The sequence below is a fragment of the Eutrigla gurnardus genome (assembly GCF_963514095.1).
Source record: "Eutrigla gurnardus genome assembly, chromosome: 2".
NCBI classification, from domain to species: Eukaryota; Metazoa; Chordata; class Actinopteri; order Perciformes; family Triglidae; genus Eutrigla; species Eutrigla gurnardus.
The window spans coordinates 3335685-3350072 of NC_139916.1; the positions used below are offsets into that span (position 1 = coordinate 3335685).

The 14388-nt window shown below is 44.2% G+C and overlaps 1 protein-coding gene across 1 annotated transcript in view; it reads right to left on the reverse strand.

The window, feature by feature from the left end:
• Nucleotides 1-503: 503 nt before the first annotated feature.
• The window catches only part of eif4g3a (eukaryotic translation initiation factor 4 gamma, 3a), a 44417-nt gene continuing 30532 nt past the window's right edge, over nt 504-14388 (reverse strand). The window contains exons 17-36 of the mRNA XM_084033193.1: nt 13535-13654; nt 12483-12647; nt 12022-12219; nt 11092-11238; nt 10687-10923; nt 8856-8960; nt 8122-8260; nt 7758-7897; nt 6207-6297; nt 5727-5844; nt 5409-5632; nt 4591-4703; nt 4138-4310; nt 3194-3319; nt 3023-3104; nt 2625-2723; nt 2314-2460; nt 2091-2172; nt 1862-2008; nt 504-1212 (exon numbers count right to left, since the gene is read on the reverse strand). Coding sequence (XP_083889319.1) covers nt 1031-1212; nt 1862-2008; nt 2091-2172; nt 2314-2460; nt 2625-2723; nt 3023-3104; nt 3194-3319; nt 4138-4310; nt 4591-4703; nt 5409-5632; nt 5727-5844; nt 6207-6297; nt 7758-7897; nt 8122-8260; nt 8856-8960; nt 10687-10923; nt 11092-11238; nt 12022-12219; nt 12483-12647; nt 13535-13654 — 2835 coding nt within the window. The 3' untranslated portion in view covers nt 504-1030. The remainder of the gene's footprint in view (nt 1213-1861; nt 2009-2090; nt 2173-2313; nt 2461-2624; nt 2724-3022; nt 3105-3193; nt 3320-4137; nt 4311-4590; nt 4704-5408; nt 5633-5726; nt 5845-6206; nt 6298-7757; nt 7898-8121; nt 8261-8855; nt 8961-10686; nt 10924-11091; nt 11239-12021; nt 12220-12482; nt 12648-13534; nt 13655-14388) is intronic.

Here is a 14388-nt window from a genome sequence, read left to right on the forward strand (position 1 = left end):
TTCCGAGGATGCTAAAGGTGGAATCCAAAATCAGGGGAAATTAAATAGACACGTTCGAGTCATCGAGAGCCCCTCGTCTCCAAACACCAACCGCCAAAAGAACAAATCATGACAATAAGCATATCTTTTTTTAAATACCTTTTTTTGTCTTTAATGTATTTACAAGCTTTAATCTGCTCTGTAGGTCGGAAGTATTACAAGCATTTCACGTTCAGCAACCCTGGCCATTTGCTTTTTTAACGTTGCATTATTTTATTTTTTTGTTGCTCGTTTCGTTTGAATGTATCCAGTTTGTTCATCTGCGTTTGTGTTTCGACAGTTTCTGTGGACTGACTCGCATCACTCCTCGAATGCATACCTCTACCTCCGGCGAGGCGTCTGTACATTTCAACGTAGAGCAAGCCGAGTCTGAGGGGGAAACACTCTCTGGTTATTAGGGAGATAACCTCTGACCTCAAAACGTCATACACGGACAACGTTAATAGTTTCTGTGCATCCATTCCTTTTTTTTATTTTCTTTATTTATTTCTGCTTTCCCTTCATCCCAAAATAATTTTGCTTTACCCTGTTTTAAACCAAACAGTGTGGAATCCAGGGAAGGCTATTCATTTCACAATTATTATTTTGTTATTATAATTAATTATATTGTTATTTCTGTTTGTTCTCATTTGTGAGCATCTGCAAATGTTAAATAACTTTCATATTTGCAGTCCTTAAAAAAATAATAAATTAAAGAGTCCAGAACCTATGTATCTTTTAAGTCTCTTCTTAAAAAGTAACAAAACAAAAGTAAGTTAAAATTTAAAACAAAAATATTTTCTATGTATAATACAGGTATTTAGTGCTTCCGCCGTTGGAATCCAAACTCAAAATGGCGGCATGTTTTTTTTTCAGAACCGTACCGCAGAAAAAAATTCCAGCCGTAAAACATGTCGTCTTGCCCCATACACCCATTTGTGAATGTTTTGTTCTCTGCTGTGAGGATGAAGTTCTACTACGTCGCGCCCCCCCTTCCCGGGTGTCTCCCTCGTCAATTGTCTTCCGACTCCTCCTCCGCCTCCCGCAGCCAGGTGAAGAAGGCCGTGACGGACTTGAGGGCCACGCCTTTGCCCTCCTGCTCCGCGGGGTCTTTGCTCGTCTCCCACTTGTAGAAAGCGTCCTCGGAGATGACGTCCTCGTCGTACAGACAGTCAAAGAACATCCGGAGGAGGTCTGGAAGACAGAACGCACGTCAGTCGAGGATTCACCGAATACAGATTGTCCTGATGCAGTTCTTAAGGGTTGAAGCGAGGTTGGGTGATGGATTTTAGAAATATGTGTTTGTTATATTTGCTGTTGGGCTGTAATGAGAAAAAAAAAAAGGCACAAAAAATCCTGTATCTCTGGTTTTCACTGGACTGTAATAAGCCCCGTTTAATTGTCCCTTTTGCTAAGCCCCTCCCCCAAAAAGAGCTACCATGGAGCCCACATGGTCACTGGCTGCTCTCACTGGATCAATATAAACACATTTTTGGGAAAAGCAACTTGAGAGAGAAGCTGACAGAAGGGTCTACAATATGTATTTCCAGGATGTGAAACTGATTCAGCAGTGAAAACGTGTTAAAAAGATAAAGACTGAAGCTAAAATCCCGCAGATCACAGTGTTAAAAATGAACCACCACGTCACCTGGTGAGAGAAGACATGAGATTTAGGAAGAACAAGGTTCCTGGGACTTTATTCACTGCTACAATCATTAAAACGGTATATAGAAGTGCTAGTTAATGATATAGAAACGCAAAAAACAATCCGATCTTCTCTGATAAGTGAAAGAAAAGGTAAATCTCGTATTTGCATGTTAATGAACGAGGATGCAGCACTTACTTGGAGGCTGATCGAGGGCGACGATCAGCGCCTGAAGTGCATAAAGTGCTTGCAGCTGTCGCTCAGTGTCTGAGTTAAGGTACTTGAGTAATACGGGCAATCTCCTCTGGATGATGGCCGTGTCCACTCGACAGTTGGTGTTGTCATCTGTAAAAGCAGAAGGCGTTAAGAGTCGGTGCTCTCTCGATGATTCGGTCCCTCTACCTGCGGGTGGCGCCGTTCTTCTTACCTTTCACTGCTGCCTTACACACAGCCGTCATCAGGGCCCTCAGGAAGGGAGACGAGCTCATCTGAGAGTCATCGAGGTTCGCCTGAGAAGTGGAGAGAAAAAAAATTGATTTCACTCAAGATGCAGAACAGAAAAACAGCTTTATTAAGAATACAAAAAACCCGTAATGAGTAACTGACTGCCAGATTCAAGAGTTCACAGATTTCTCCGTCACTTGTCGTACCTCTACCCAGTCAAAGATCTGCTCGTCGCTGGCCATGTCCTCCAGGAGGAGTTTCTCCAGCTGCTGGCTCAGCTCCTCGGGAGACAAGATGCTTTCGGACAGAGCCGCCTCAGGACTGGAGTCCACCAGCAGGAGGAACTGGAGTTTCTGTTTGTATCGAGGCGAGAGGAAAGATGATGAAATGGGGGGGAAAGAAAGAAAGGAGGTGGAGGAGGAGGAGGAGGGAGCATCTTGTCTTACATTAGCATCAAGAAAGCCAAAACCTAAACTACTAATGTTTCCTGAGTGGAGAGGAGGTCTTTATCACAAACCTGTTGTGAGATGAAAGCCTGGACGTCCTCTCCCTCGGGCAGGAAGTCGGTCCAGTTGAGGCCAGATTCCCTCCACAAAGAACCCACAGTCCTATGGCTCTGTGGAGACAAGAAGACACAACGTTGTCTCTTCTCTGGAAATATAATAACTCTTCTGTCCGCCTTTTATTTTAACGAGCGATTTGCTACAAAAATAATAATTGTAGTGTGCAAAATGTAGTAAATAAATATGAAAATCAGTTGTAGTGCAACAATAAAATATTCAACCCCAACCTTGACAGGACGTTTGAAGTGAACGACGAGTGATTGATCGTCTATCGACTCGACTACAGCGGAGCTAATGATTATATTTCACAGGCAACATAAACACACCACTGAAGATTTAAAGTGCTGCTTACCATTTGTTTGCATAGTATGTGCAGTATTTCAGAGATTAAGGTCCCAGCTCTTCCCACAGGAAGCAAAGGTTTGCTTAATTCACTGTGAACCAACGGGAGACCACAGATCAAACACAGGTCTGAATGATTCGTTAAGTTCCTATAGGAGACGCTAAGCAACACAATGAGTACCTAAAGAGCTCTCTCATAGAGAAGCCCCCATCCTTCAGCACGGGGCTGAGCAGCTCGGCCAGGTACAGCCAGATGTGGGGAATGTCGATGGCCATGTCGTCCGCTTGTTCCAGCGTCTCTGCGAACCTGAGGAACCAAGGAGACACAGTCGGGTTAGGAAGCAGCGTGAAATCATTCCCATATACGAGCTGCTATACATGAGCTACTACTGTTTCATTTCATTAGCTTCCTCTTTCTTTCTACTTAAATGTGATGTCATTTTATGTTCTCACATTTTTCATTTTGAGAGTCGTTCTGAAGAACAAGGAGGGGTTTTGATAACATTTGATGGTCCTATAATATATACTATAGATGAGTAATTGGAGTCAAGAGGAAAAAGCTTAATTGCTCAGTAAGTACGATATTTTGTAGCTATGATAGCATCGGTTTTCTCTACACCTTTACTTTTACTTTCAGCAGTTTTGACACAACCAAAACAGTTTTGGACGGCTACATGAAGAGAAATGCTTGAAAACATTTAAATTGTGGCTGATAAGCGTTCATTGTGTCCATGTAAACATATTTTTATCCATGTAAAATATATTTACAGTTAAAAGCAAAGAAAGGCTTGTTGCCTGGACGAAGAACAGAAAAAAAGCCTTAATGGCTGAAAGGGAACGCGAACAACAAGGAGACAAAGTGGTCTGACGACGCAGCTGATTGGATGTCATGCTGAGAAATGGTGTTTCCAACATTAACTAGAAAAACAAAGCCAGGTATTATTAAAATCGGATATACTCTGAATAAATATGACAGTAAGAGAACTATTGTAGGTAGATCAGTGGGGAAGATGTCAACTAGTCATGTGGATCCCAATCAATAATAAAGTGATTAGAAGGGAACGTGTGAATGATCTCCTCGTCTGTGTGAGGAGGCCGATGGCTTTAACAAATAGGGGGGCTGACCCTCGGTAGAACTGGGGTCTGGGCAGGATGCCCTGCTGCACCAGCTGGAAGAGCAGCTGGCCCATGTGGTCCCGAGTTATCGGAGTGCGCTCCAGCGTCGACTCCACCCCGACCCGCACGAAGACGTGCAGCTGAGCGGCCAGGTCCAGCTCGTCCACGCACTGAGCGGCCTCCTGCAGGAAAAAACACAGGAATCACACAGTTATTGTTGCTCAGCGAGCAACACAGTGGGATTGATTCAGGCCGCTGCCCTCGTCTGCAGCACTGCATCGCTGAGTTTAATGTGCTCACCGCCATCTCCGGATTAGGGTTAAGTGCCTCTTGTAACTCCATTAAATGTGTTTTAAAGAAACACACAAAGCGTATTCGACATTTAAATATAGAATATGTGATCACGAGTTGATCTGTAAGAGGAGAAGCAGTCGATGACAACTTAAGAGTGGATCTCAGTACCTTGTAGTCGTTTATTTGCAGGAACTCGTCGATGATGGCCTTGGACTTCCTCTCCGTCTCCTCCTCAGACGGAGCCGGTCGGTCCGGGATCTGGACCAGCGGCTCAGGTTTCACTGTGGATGTTAAAATAGAGTAAGAGGCTGTGGTAACGGGGAGATGAAGATCCACGTCTCTGACTTTCTCTAATCATAGAGTAGAAGCAAAGTTAGCTTTCAAAAGGTACAATTTGTGATCTAGACTAATCTAAGATTATAATATTGACTGAGCAGACTGAATGAAAACAAAACAAATAGCATTTATAGCCAAAGCTGATATTAAATCAATGGACTGAAATCTGGTATAGACCCATGAACAGTTTACAAACAATGACAAGGTAAAAGGATAGACTATGTTGGTAAGAGTGGTCAGATGTATTCAGCTAATAAGGGTTTTATTTATTTCATCTGTCATTCCTGTATTGATTTACATGTGTTTCACAAAAAATAAAATACATAGAAATTAGGTGATAATTAACATGTTTCTCGGATTGCCATTAAAAAGGTGTTGACATTAGAAATGTTTGTCAAAAAGGTTAAAATCTTCAATTATGATCATTTAATATAGTATGCAAGTTATTTACATGATAAAAAAAAATGTATTGCATCATTTTAGTTGCTCCACAAAAGTAAATATTTATTTTTGGAGTTACAAGACCACATGATATGTAATTTCATAGTGTATGCAACAATAACATGATAAAAATGTATCCAGGATGCCAAACAAACCATGTTGACGCTAGTTTCTATTAAGACAATGAGTTCAGTGGTCGTGTGTCTCACCAGGTTCCCGGGCGCCGCTGCGCTCCGGCTCCGTCTTGTCCTCGGCGACGCTCGGCCGGCGGGGCTCCGCCCCCTCTCGCTCCCGGTCTCTCCGCGGTTCCTCGGGGGCCGGACTCTCCAGCAGCTCCTTCGAGCTGCCTCCCCTGGCGAACGGTCCGGGCCGCAGCGACGGAGGGGCAGCGATCAGCGGCTTCTCGCTGCGTTCTCGCCCCACGTTGCTACGACTGCCAGGGAGGGAATTAAAAGAAAACCGTAGATCAGGATGCTGCTGTATGTTAAGAGATGAACGACGGGAAGCACAGTGCTGCTGTTCCTTACCTTCCCAGAGTTCTCCTGGAGTCAAAGTCTGGGTTCTGAGGAGGAGCTGAGGCGGGTTGAGGCGAAGGAGTCGACTGCAGCGCGGAGTAACGATTGAGGCCGGCTGTCCGTGATAGTTCTGTTACGGAAAATGACCAGAGAAACAAAAGGGAATGATCTTGGATTATTAGGGATGAGGTGGATGACGTATATAACACTGATCCAATAGGAAGAAACATCTGGAGTGAGCCTCAGGATCAAAGCTAAGCTGTAAATCAACAGAGGAGGGTTCTGATGTCAACAACTAGTCAATTAGTCAGAGTCGGACAGCCAGAGGGATGGAGGATTGTGCTCCGACCCCTGAGGCACTTTTAGTGTTTTGCAACTTTGATCAGGCCTCTGACACACGAGGTGAAATGTCTTTATTTCCACCATCTTTTCAGGTCCGTGCTGCTGATGCAACATTTGGCTTGGATCGGTTCCTACTTGTGTTTTTCTTACCCGAGTCACTGGCCTTGGCTCCTCCACTGCTGCCCTTCCCCCACGTGACCTGAGCCCGGGGGCCCAGCTGGATCTTCTCATCCATTTGAGGCTGAAAAAAACAACAACAACAAAGCTTCAAGCACAAAGACGGCTAAAAAATGAGGACGTTTGAGACGAGAGAATCTAAACCGTGCAGGTGCATGATTGTGAGAGCTGCCATAAATAATACACATCAATCAGCGTAGATACTAATACGCTTGTGTTACCTAACTGCAACAATCTGCTGACAAAGCCCTCCCTGATGTGTGCAGATTACTCACTAATCACGCTGACTTTTTATTTACAACCCTTCTTCATGTCACCATCCTACACACTTGTTTGTATAAAGGGTTTTAAGGATGCACTGGTTGAAATATATAAGACAAGATATTGATCGAGGAGGCATAATGCAGCGTAGATCACTAAGCACATTACATGAAATGTCAAAAAAGGATTACTGCAGTGAGTGTGACCAACACATTCCTCCTGCAGGGGGCACACGTTTCCCTTTCTATCAAACGTAGTACCTCGTGGCTCCAACAGGGGGGGATTTGTCCACTACTGAACATGAACCACAATAATGTGGATGGGAAGAGGGCAGGGCCAGTGTGTGAGTGAGGAGACATGATGAGCCACAGGATTCCTCTGGTGCCGTTGTTAAAAAGTTATCGACTATGTCCGGAAATGTTGGACTGGAAGAACGACGTGGAAAAACACTTCATGAAGGACAAACTACTTCATTTATCGAAAATACAATTTACAAGATTCAATGGAGGGAAAAAAGACAATCATCACAGAATATCAGACACAGAAAATTCAAAATGCTGCAATTAAGACTTTCAAATATACAGAAGGTCTGTCATAATTGGCATTGCCCCGTTTCTATATTTACTCCTGTCTAATGCTTTAAAAGTGCTGCAATGGACGAGGAACGGGCAGTTCTTGATTCATCCAGCTACAGGATGCATCCTGATTTCAGCACAAAAACCAAATAAGGTGGAGATCGTCAGGAGATGAAACCTTGAAATCCTCGACAAGTTTCTAATCACTGACCTGCAGGTTCTTCTCTGATATATCAAAGTGAATATGAGTTTTTAATTTCTCCATTTTGTCGCTCATCTCCTCCCTCCTCCTGCCTATAATCCCAGACACTGATGTCCACGCCATCTTGAAGGATTTCTACAATTCCCACAATGCATCTCGACGAATGAGGAGATTTTGCTGGAGAAGCTCCGAGTGAGGAAGAAATCTCTCCGGCGTCCGTGATGCATGAAAGAGACACGACGCATTCTTGTGAATATAATTAAAAGAAAAACACACAAGTCGTCATCGACTCTGCGGATCTGACGGAGATCGGATTTAATCAACGTCGCTTTAAAACGTCGGCTCTGAGGCACGGATGTCTAACTAACCTGGCCTCCTCCACTTGCATCCTTACTGGGAGAGGCTGAGATCGGAGGGGAGGAGGCGAGGAAAGGAATCGAGGATGCACAGACTTTGGTGCTTGCTGGAGTAAAAAAAGAAGCTCACCTTGGAGATCTTTGGGATCTTGGTGGGGTCGATGGTCCTGCTGCTCTTCGTCATGGGCACAGTGTTCCAGGTCTCCTCTCTTGGTGCTCGCTGTTCTCGCTGTTCTCGCTGGTCTCGCTGATCCCTCTGGTCTCTCTGGTCTAAGATTTCCAAGAAACAAAATCAATTAAATCTGAGTAAAAGCAGACAAAGTGACGTTTTTGACTGTTTGTTCTATACATGCTGAACAGATGGGAGGGAGTGGGGGGGGGACTTCCTGTCTAGGGACAGGAAGTCTCTCTGTATGCCTGCAGGCTTCCTGAGTAAGTGTAGCTGTGCCGATGTGGCTCTAAGCCGTAAAGAGGATTTAGGCAGCGGGCCTGACCTGGCCGCCTCTTGCTGTCCTTGGAGAGCAGTTGCTGGTGCACTTTTCTCTGCTCCTCTTGCTCTTCAATCTTTGCCTCCTTGTGGATCTGCTCGATGGTTTTCGGGCCCTGGTCGGCTCTCCTGGACACCCAGTTGTGCTGAAAGTAGAGCAAGTGTCAAGATCTGAGTCGCTTCAAATGACAGCCCGGATCATTTCCTTACATTACAATAATGGTATCGGTGGGTTTAATCATAGCATTTATATATATATAAATTCAAGGGAAGATGAATATTCTGAATTCAAAGACTAAGGAGTCAGTCGATGATCGTAACCGACATTTACTAACAAAGTTACCAGTTTTCATTCCAATCAATCATTTGTTATGAACCTTTTTTTGAAAATGAATTCCTTATTTTAATCTGTTAATAAATACACAGTACGCATTTGTTTTCACAGACATTGCAGTGAATTGTTAATCTCCCCGCCGCCTTATCTTAATATCATTGGACAGTTGTATTATTTTACTGCAGAGCTATCTGATGTCCAACATCTCTTAATTGCTTAACTTTATTATCAGTTATCAGCAGCACAACAGTGTGTTTTTTCCTTCCCGGAAATGTGTTCAAATAAAATCAGAAGAACGGAAGTAGACGTGATTTAAAGGAATATGACCAGAAGGTCTGATTCATGGTGAACCAGAGCTGACCTGAGCATGAATCAGGACCAAACAACACACACTCACACACACTCACCAATCGGAGGTCAATGATGTCTTGCAACATAAAGCGTATCCGAGATGACGTCTTCCTCTCCTTGACGATTTTCTCCATCTGATTGAAATACTGATCCATCCGAGGCTGAGGAGGGAAAGAGAGACATGAAGGTTACGTTCTCTTTTCCTCTATTCCTTCTACTGGACAGCAGCTGTTCAAGGATTTTCCACATTATTTCACAGACGGATTCATCCGAAGCAGAGGGCCGCCCCCGAACTGCCCAGCATTAAATTGGAACAATTTGTCTGACGGCCGCAATAAAACTGCAGAATAGCCCAGAAAGTACAGACCCCGACTCAAACGTAATGGCCCGACATTAAAACAGAATATTACCACATTAAACATGATACAACTCATCTGAAGGACGGGAGGATTTACGACCACAGTCGGTGGGATTTAACCGTTTTTTTCCCCTCAGTTGCAAACAGAAAGTGAAAGAAAGCAGAATGAAATTGCTGTGTTCAGAGAGTGGGAGGCTTCTGCAGGGTGACTGGTGGATGATGAGGATCAAACCACACATCATGGCACAGAGAGAGAGAGAGAGAGAGAGAGAGAGAGAGAGAGAGAGAGAGAGGCCTCCAGGTCTACTGTGTCTCTCCGAGCATCTGAGGACTCTGGCTGCGTCCAGCTGGGAGTCGCTGATGTCAACAGCAGTCAGTCAGACGGAACAAAGCCGAGTTGTTTCCTCACAAACCTACACAAACCGCCTCTCCAACCCAACATCGGCCGGTCGGTGTGTGGGATCACACCGTTACTCTGCTTTAGGCCTCTCTAGAAACCAGAGCTTGGACCATACATACATTTTCTCCATTAATACACGGTTTAAATATTTAATTCGATTTTCACTTTCAACCCGCAATCAAAAATACACATTCATCCTCTTTCACCGTTATTCTATTTATATAGAATAACATAATATCTATGCAAATCAATCTAGTTTGTTTTGCTGCTTAGTTTTGGAGATATTAGTCGTCTCAGTAGAGATGTAGGAACTATTTTCTTTCCACCATAGTTCATTTCCTTCAGGGATACAATACATTTTTGCATGTTTTTGTGAAGTTGGGTGTTATTATTGAAAAGTCTGGGTGAGTCCTTCCAGAGGACAGGCGTGGAAATAAGGTAAAAGTCCAAACTGGCTGTAGCTTCATATTAAACATTCAAACATCTGAGTGGCATCAATCTTCATGGTTTCTACACCTTTTCCAAAGTCAAATTCAACTTTTCAGACATTTCAAGGTGCATTTCCATGCTTTTCCAGCCCCTTCCAGCTGTGGTAAACTCCATATTTGTACCAATCCAATGGTCAGTATTCAGTCTACTTATTATGTCACTTGTTCATCACATTAAATGAGATGTTATTGTCCTCTAAACAACCAACATGATGTTTGGAGACAGCTTTTTACAGAAGGACCACAAATGAAAGGAAAACTAATTCCACTAACAGATCCACAGAAATATAATCACCAACTATTTTCATCATCTGTTCATCATCAAAAGTCATTTTTCATAAAGAAATGTCAGAAAATACTGTTTTCAGTCCCTCAGATATGGAGATCTTCTTTTCTCTGTTCTATCATAGATGTCATTGCATAGAATATAGGTTTCAAGCACTTTCAAGCACTTTATTCTAAATCCAAGCACTTTTCAAACCTCGGAAAACACCACACTAAAATTCAAGTGTTTTCAAGGATTTCCAGCACCCCTACCAACCCTGAATCTTCTCACAAATCTCCCCGCAGGAAAGCCAAGAAGGCCACAACACGATGAATTAGCATTCATGACTCTGAATAAAACCTCCTCGCCGCCTCACCTTGGCCTTCTCAAAGTCCAGGTCCTTGCCGATGGTGGTGAGCAGCCTGCACAGGCACTCCAGAGACTCCTCGTCGTGGTTCTTCAGCAGCTTGACCACGCAGTCGTGCATGATGGCCTCCGTCAGCATCTTGAGCTTGAACAGCTCGCCGATGAATCGGATGTTGCCGATGGAGCGCCGCCTGGCCTTGTCCTTGGCCTCCTCCAACTCCGCCTGCAGCCGCTCGCGCTCCGTCGTCTGAGGGGGGATGGGTGGGAAAAATAAACTAACGGACGCATACAAACACCTCTTCGCCGTACTAAAACTTATTTTGCTGCAGCCTATATTCTGGCGTCAGACTTGAGTACTTTAAATTGGCCCTCAGGGACGAATAAAGAGATTTGAATTTATTCAGAGAAGACGTACCGATGCAGCAGAGTCCAGCTCTTTCTGCTTCCTCTCGAACACCACGTCGTCCACTTTGTCTTTCTCAAACTCCTTCTGGCAGCGGTTCAGCAGCAGCTTGCGGAAGTTCACCGTGGTGTTGGGTTTGTCCGTCATGGGAACCTTCAGCTGCACAGGAACGGTAGACAGTGAATATATGGCAAAGGAACAAAAGTAAACCTTCATGAAGATGTTGGAACAGTGACTCCAGTGTCCAACGTTTAGGGTTACAAACGGAACACTCTCAGTTTTATAAAGAAACAAAAATATAATGTTTCACCCACTTTTGCAAACAGAGTTCCTTATTGCAGAAATGCATGTTAATGAATATTGACCCATTTCAAAGAAGGAAGGAAGGAAGAAAAGAAGAAGGAAGGAAAAGAAGGAAGGAATGAGGAGGAAAACAAGAAGAGAAGGAAGGAAAAGAAGGAAGGAAAAGAAGAAGAAGGGAGGAAGGAAGGAAGGAAGGAAGGAAGGAAGGGAGGAGGAAGGAAAAGAAGGAAGGAATGAGGAGGAGGAGAAGAACAAGAAGAAGAAGAAGGAAGGAAGGAAGGAAGGAAAAGAAGAAGAAGACCCTTATTCCACCTCCCTTGATGATTTCAGTGTCATCACATTATAAAACAGTCTGTATATATGGATACATATGTGTATATTATATAGTGTCCTTTCCCCCATGTTTATGTATTTATGCTCTTGACTGCAGGACTTTTTTATCGTTATATTCTGATTTCCGATGAACTTTGTTTTATTGCACCGACATCCCATCGATTCGCTTGTGGGGAAGTCAGAGTTGTTGACAAGCAAGTAGAGTAAACGGAGTAGTGGATTTTTGTTGCTGAAAAGTTGACTTATTGTTGTGCTCGTGTTCCCTGGGCTGTAGAGGAATCTCAGCCGATGATGTGACCTGCGTACCGTGGCGAGGCAGCGGCACATGTTCCCGTAGGCCACGGAGAAGCTGGGCTCGTCGATGGCCTTCTCGAAGACCAGGTCGATGACCCCTTTGAGCCTCTCCTCGGTGTCGATGGTCAGGTCCGTCACCTGCTTCATCAGCTGGTTGAACTTCTGAGGCGTCAGCTTGTTCAGGATGCTGCGTACCTTCTTGAAGAGCTCCTGAGGGGGGATGATGTCATCATTTCAATTTGAAGATTATCTTGTAGAATTTAAATTTCTAGCGCTTGCTATAAATAAACTGATTTTGTTATCCAATTTTTACAGAGTTGGAACAAATAATTGGTTCCGTGACAATTTTCAATAATTGAAAGCTCACACTTGAGTAGATTTTATGATAAATGAATAATAATAAAAAACAGGTCTGGTGCCGGTGTCTGTAAACCTCATCGTTTCTGTGCGTTTTTGTGTATATTTGTGCCGACCTGCGTGTTTTGCGTCGTGGGATCGTCCACTTTGGCCTCCGGCCTCTTCATGCCAGGTTTCCACGCGTTCTCAGACTTTTTCAGCTGAACTTCATCGTTGACCAACACGTTCATGATGATCTTCCGGGGCGGAGGCCGCCGGGCGCCGAGGTTCATGATCTGCGACTGCAACGAAAGAACACGAACAACGTCAACGGTTCTCGTTGCTATGACGACAGATTGTGTGCACCGGTCATGAAAAACTACAAAATACAACCACAAAAACAAAGCTAACAGACATATTTAAAGAGCAGACAATGTAAATATGTCTAAAAATACACATTAACATGAATACAACCTCTAATTAGCAAATATAAATCGTCCTGTTGTGAAATCGTAACCCGACTGTGTCCGCATCTTATTTTGGAAACATGTTTTATGTAATTAGCTTCTATTTCCTTTTAATGCAGAGACAATGTTCACACATTGTTTAAAAACAATAAGGTAACATTGAAATTCCTACTGTGATTTGCATTTTGTGTCCCTAATAAAAAAATCTGACTATAAAAAAACAACCAAGTATTATTTGAATGGCTTATCATGGTACATTACAAAGTACTTTGTCACTCTAAGTCAACGTTGCCCTTTATGACCTCTGACCTCTGGTCTAGAAGAACAGATACACTCTAATGTGTTGCAGCAACTTGAGTGAGTTTGTTCTGATCAAACTAAATCTTGATTTCTCATGATGATTTAATGATTCTTGGAGCGGTTTGTTTCTGTGTGGACTCAGCCGCTGAACATTCATGGACCTCGGCTAAAACCAACTGGAACCGAGGACCTAAATTTGTATCCCAGAATTCATCACTAGTAGAAAAAACATGAAAGATGTGTGGTATCCATTTCATTCCTCCCACACTTAAAACCAGCAAGCTGTCTACCAAACATGAACACTCATGTGTGTTGAAGCGGAAAGTAGGAATCGGAGGAGAGCGTGTGCACGTGTGTGTGCGTGTGCGTGTGCACGTGTGTGTGTGTGTACGTGTGTGCACATGTGTGCACGTGCGACTCACTGCAGGGCCTCGTCCGCTCGTCATCTGCCTGCCAAAATCTGCAAAGGCAGGTGTGAAGTCAGGTCCTCTGGATATCACCCTGGAATCCACCACCCGAGACGGCAACTTGTTTTGGTGAATCTGCAAAACACACACACACACACACACACACACACACAATACATCAATGCACACACACACACACACACACACACACATACACACAATACATCAATGCACAAACACACACACGATGAGCTAAACAGCAGGGGGAGCAGTGATCACCTCGTAATAGTGGCAACAGGGTAAAAAAAAAGAAAAAAAGAGTGCCTGGCTGTGTGTGTGTGTGTGTGTGTGTGTGTGTGTGTGTGTGTGTGTGTGTGTGTGTGTGTGTGTGTGTGTATGTGTGCGTGTGTGTGTGTGTGTGCGTGTGTGTGTGTATATGTGTGTGTGTGCATTTCTAACCCAGTGGTCCCTTAAGGTGACCCGTTGTAAATGACAGTCAGACAGCAATAACAGATTTTAAGTTTATGTGTTTTCAATGTGATGGTGATAAATAATGTTCGGCAGAATCAGTGAAGCCATTCAGAGAGAGAGAGACAGAGACAGAGGGGGGGGGAGGGAGGATAGAGAGAGAGAGGGGGGGGAGAGAGAGAGGGAGAGAAGAGAGAGAGGGAGGATAGAGAGAGAGAGAGAGAGGGAGGAAGAGAGAGAGGGAGGGAGAGAGGGAGGAAGGAAGAGAGAGGGAGCAGGAGGGGGGAGGGGGAGAGAGAGAGGGAGAAGGAGAGAGAGAGGGAGAAGGAGGGGGGAGGGGGAGAGAGAGAGGGAGAAGGAGGGGGGAGGGGGAGAGAGAGAGGGAGAAGGAGGGGGAGAGA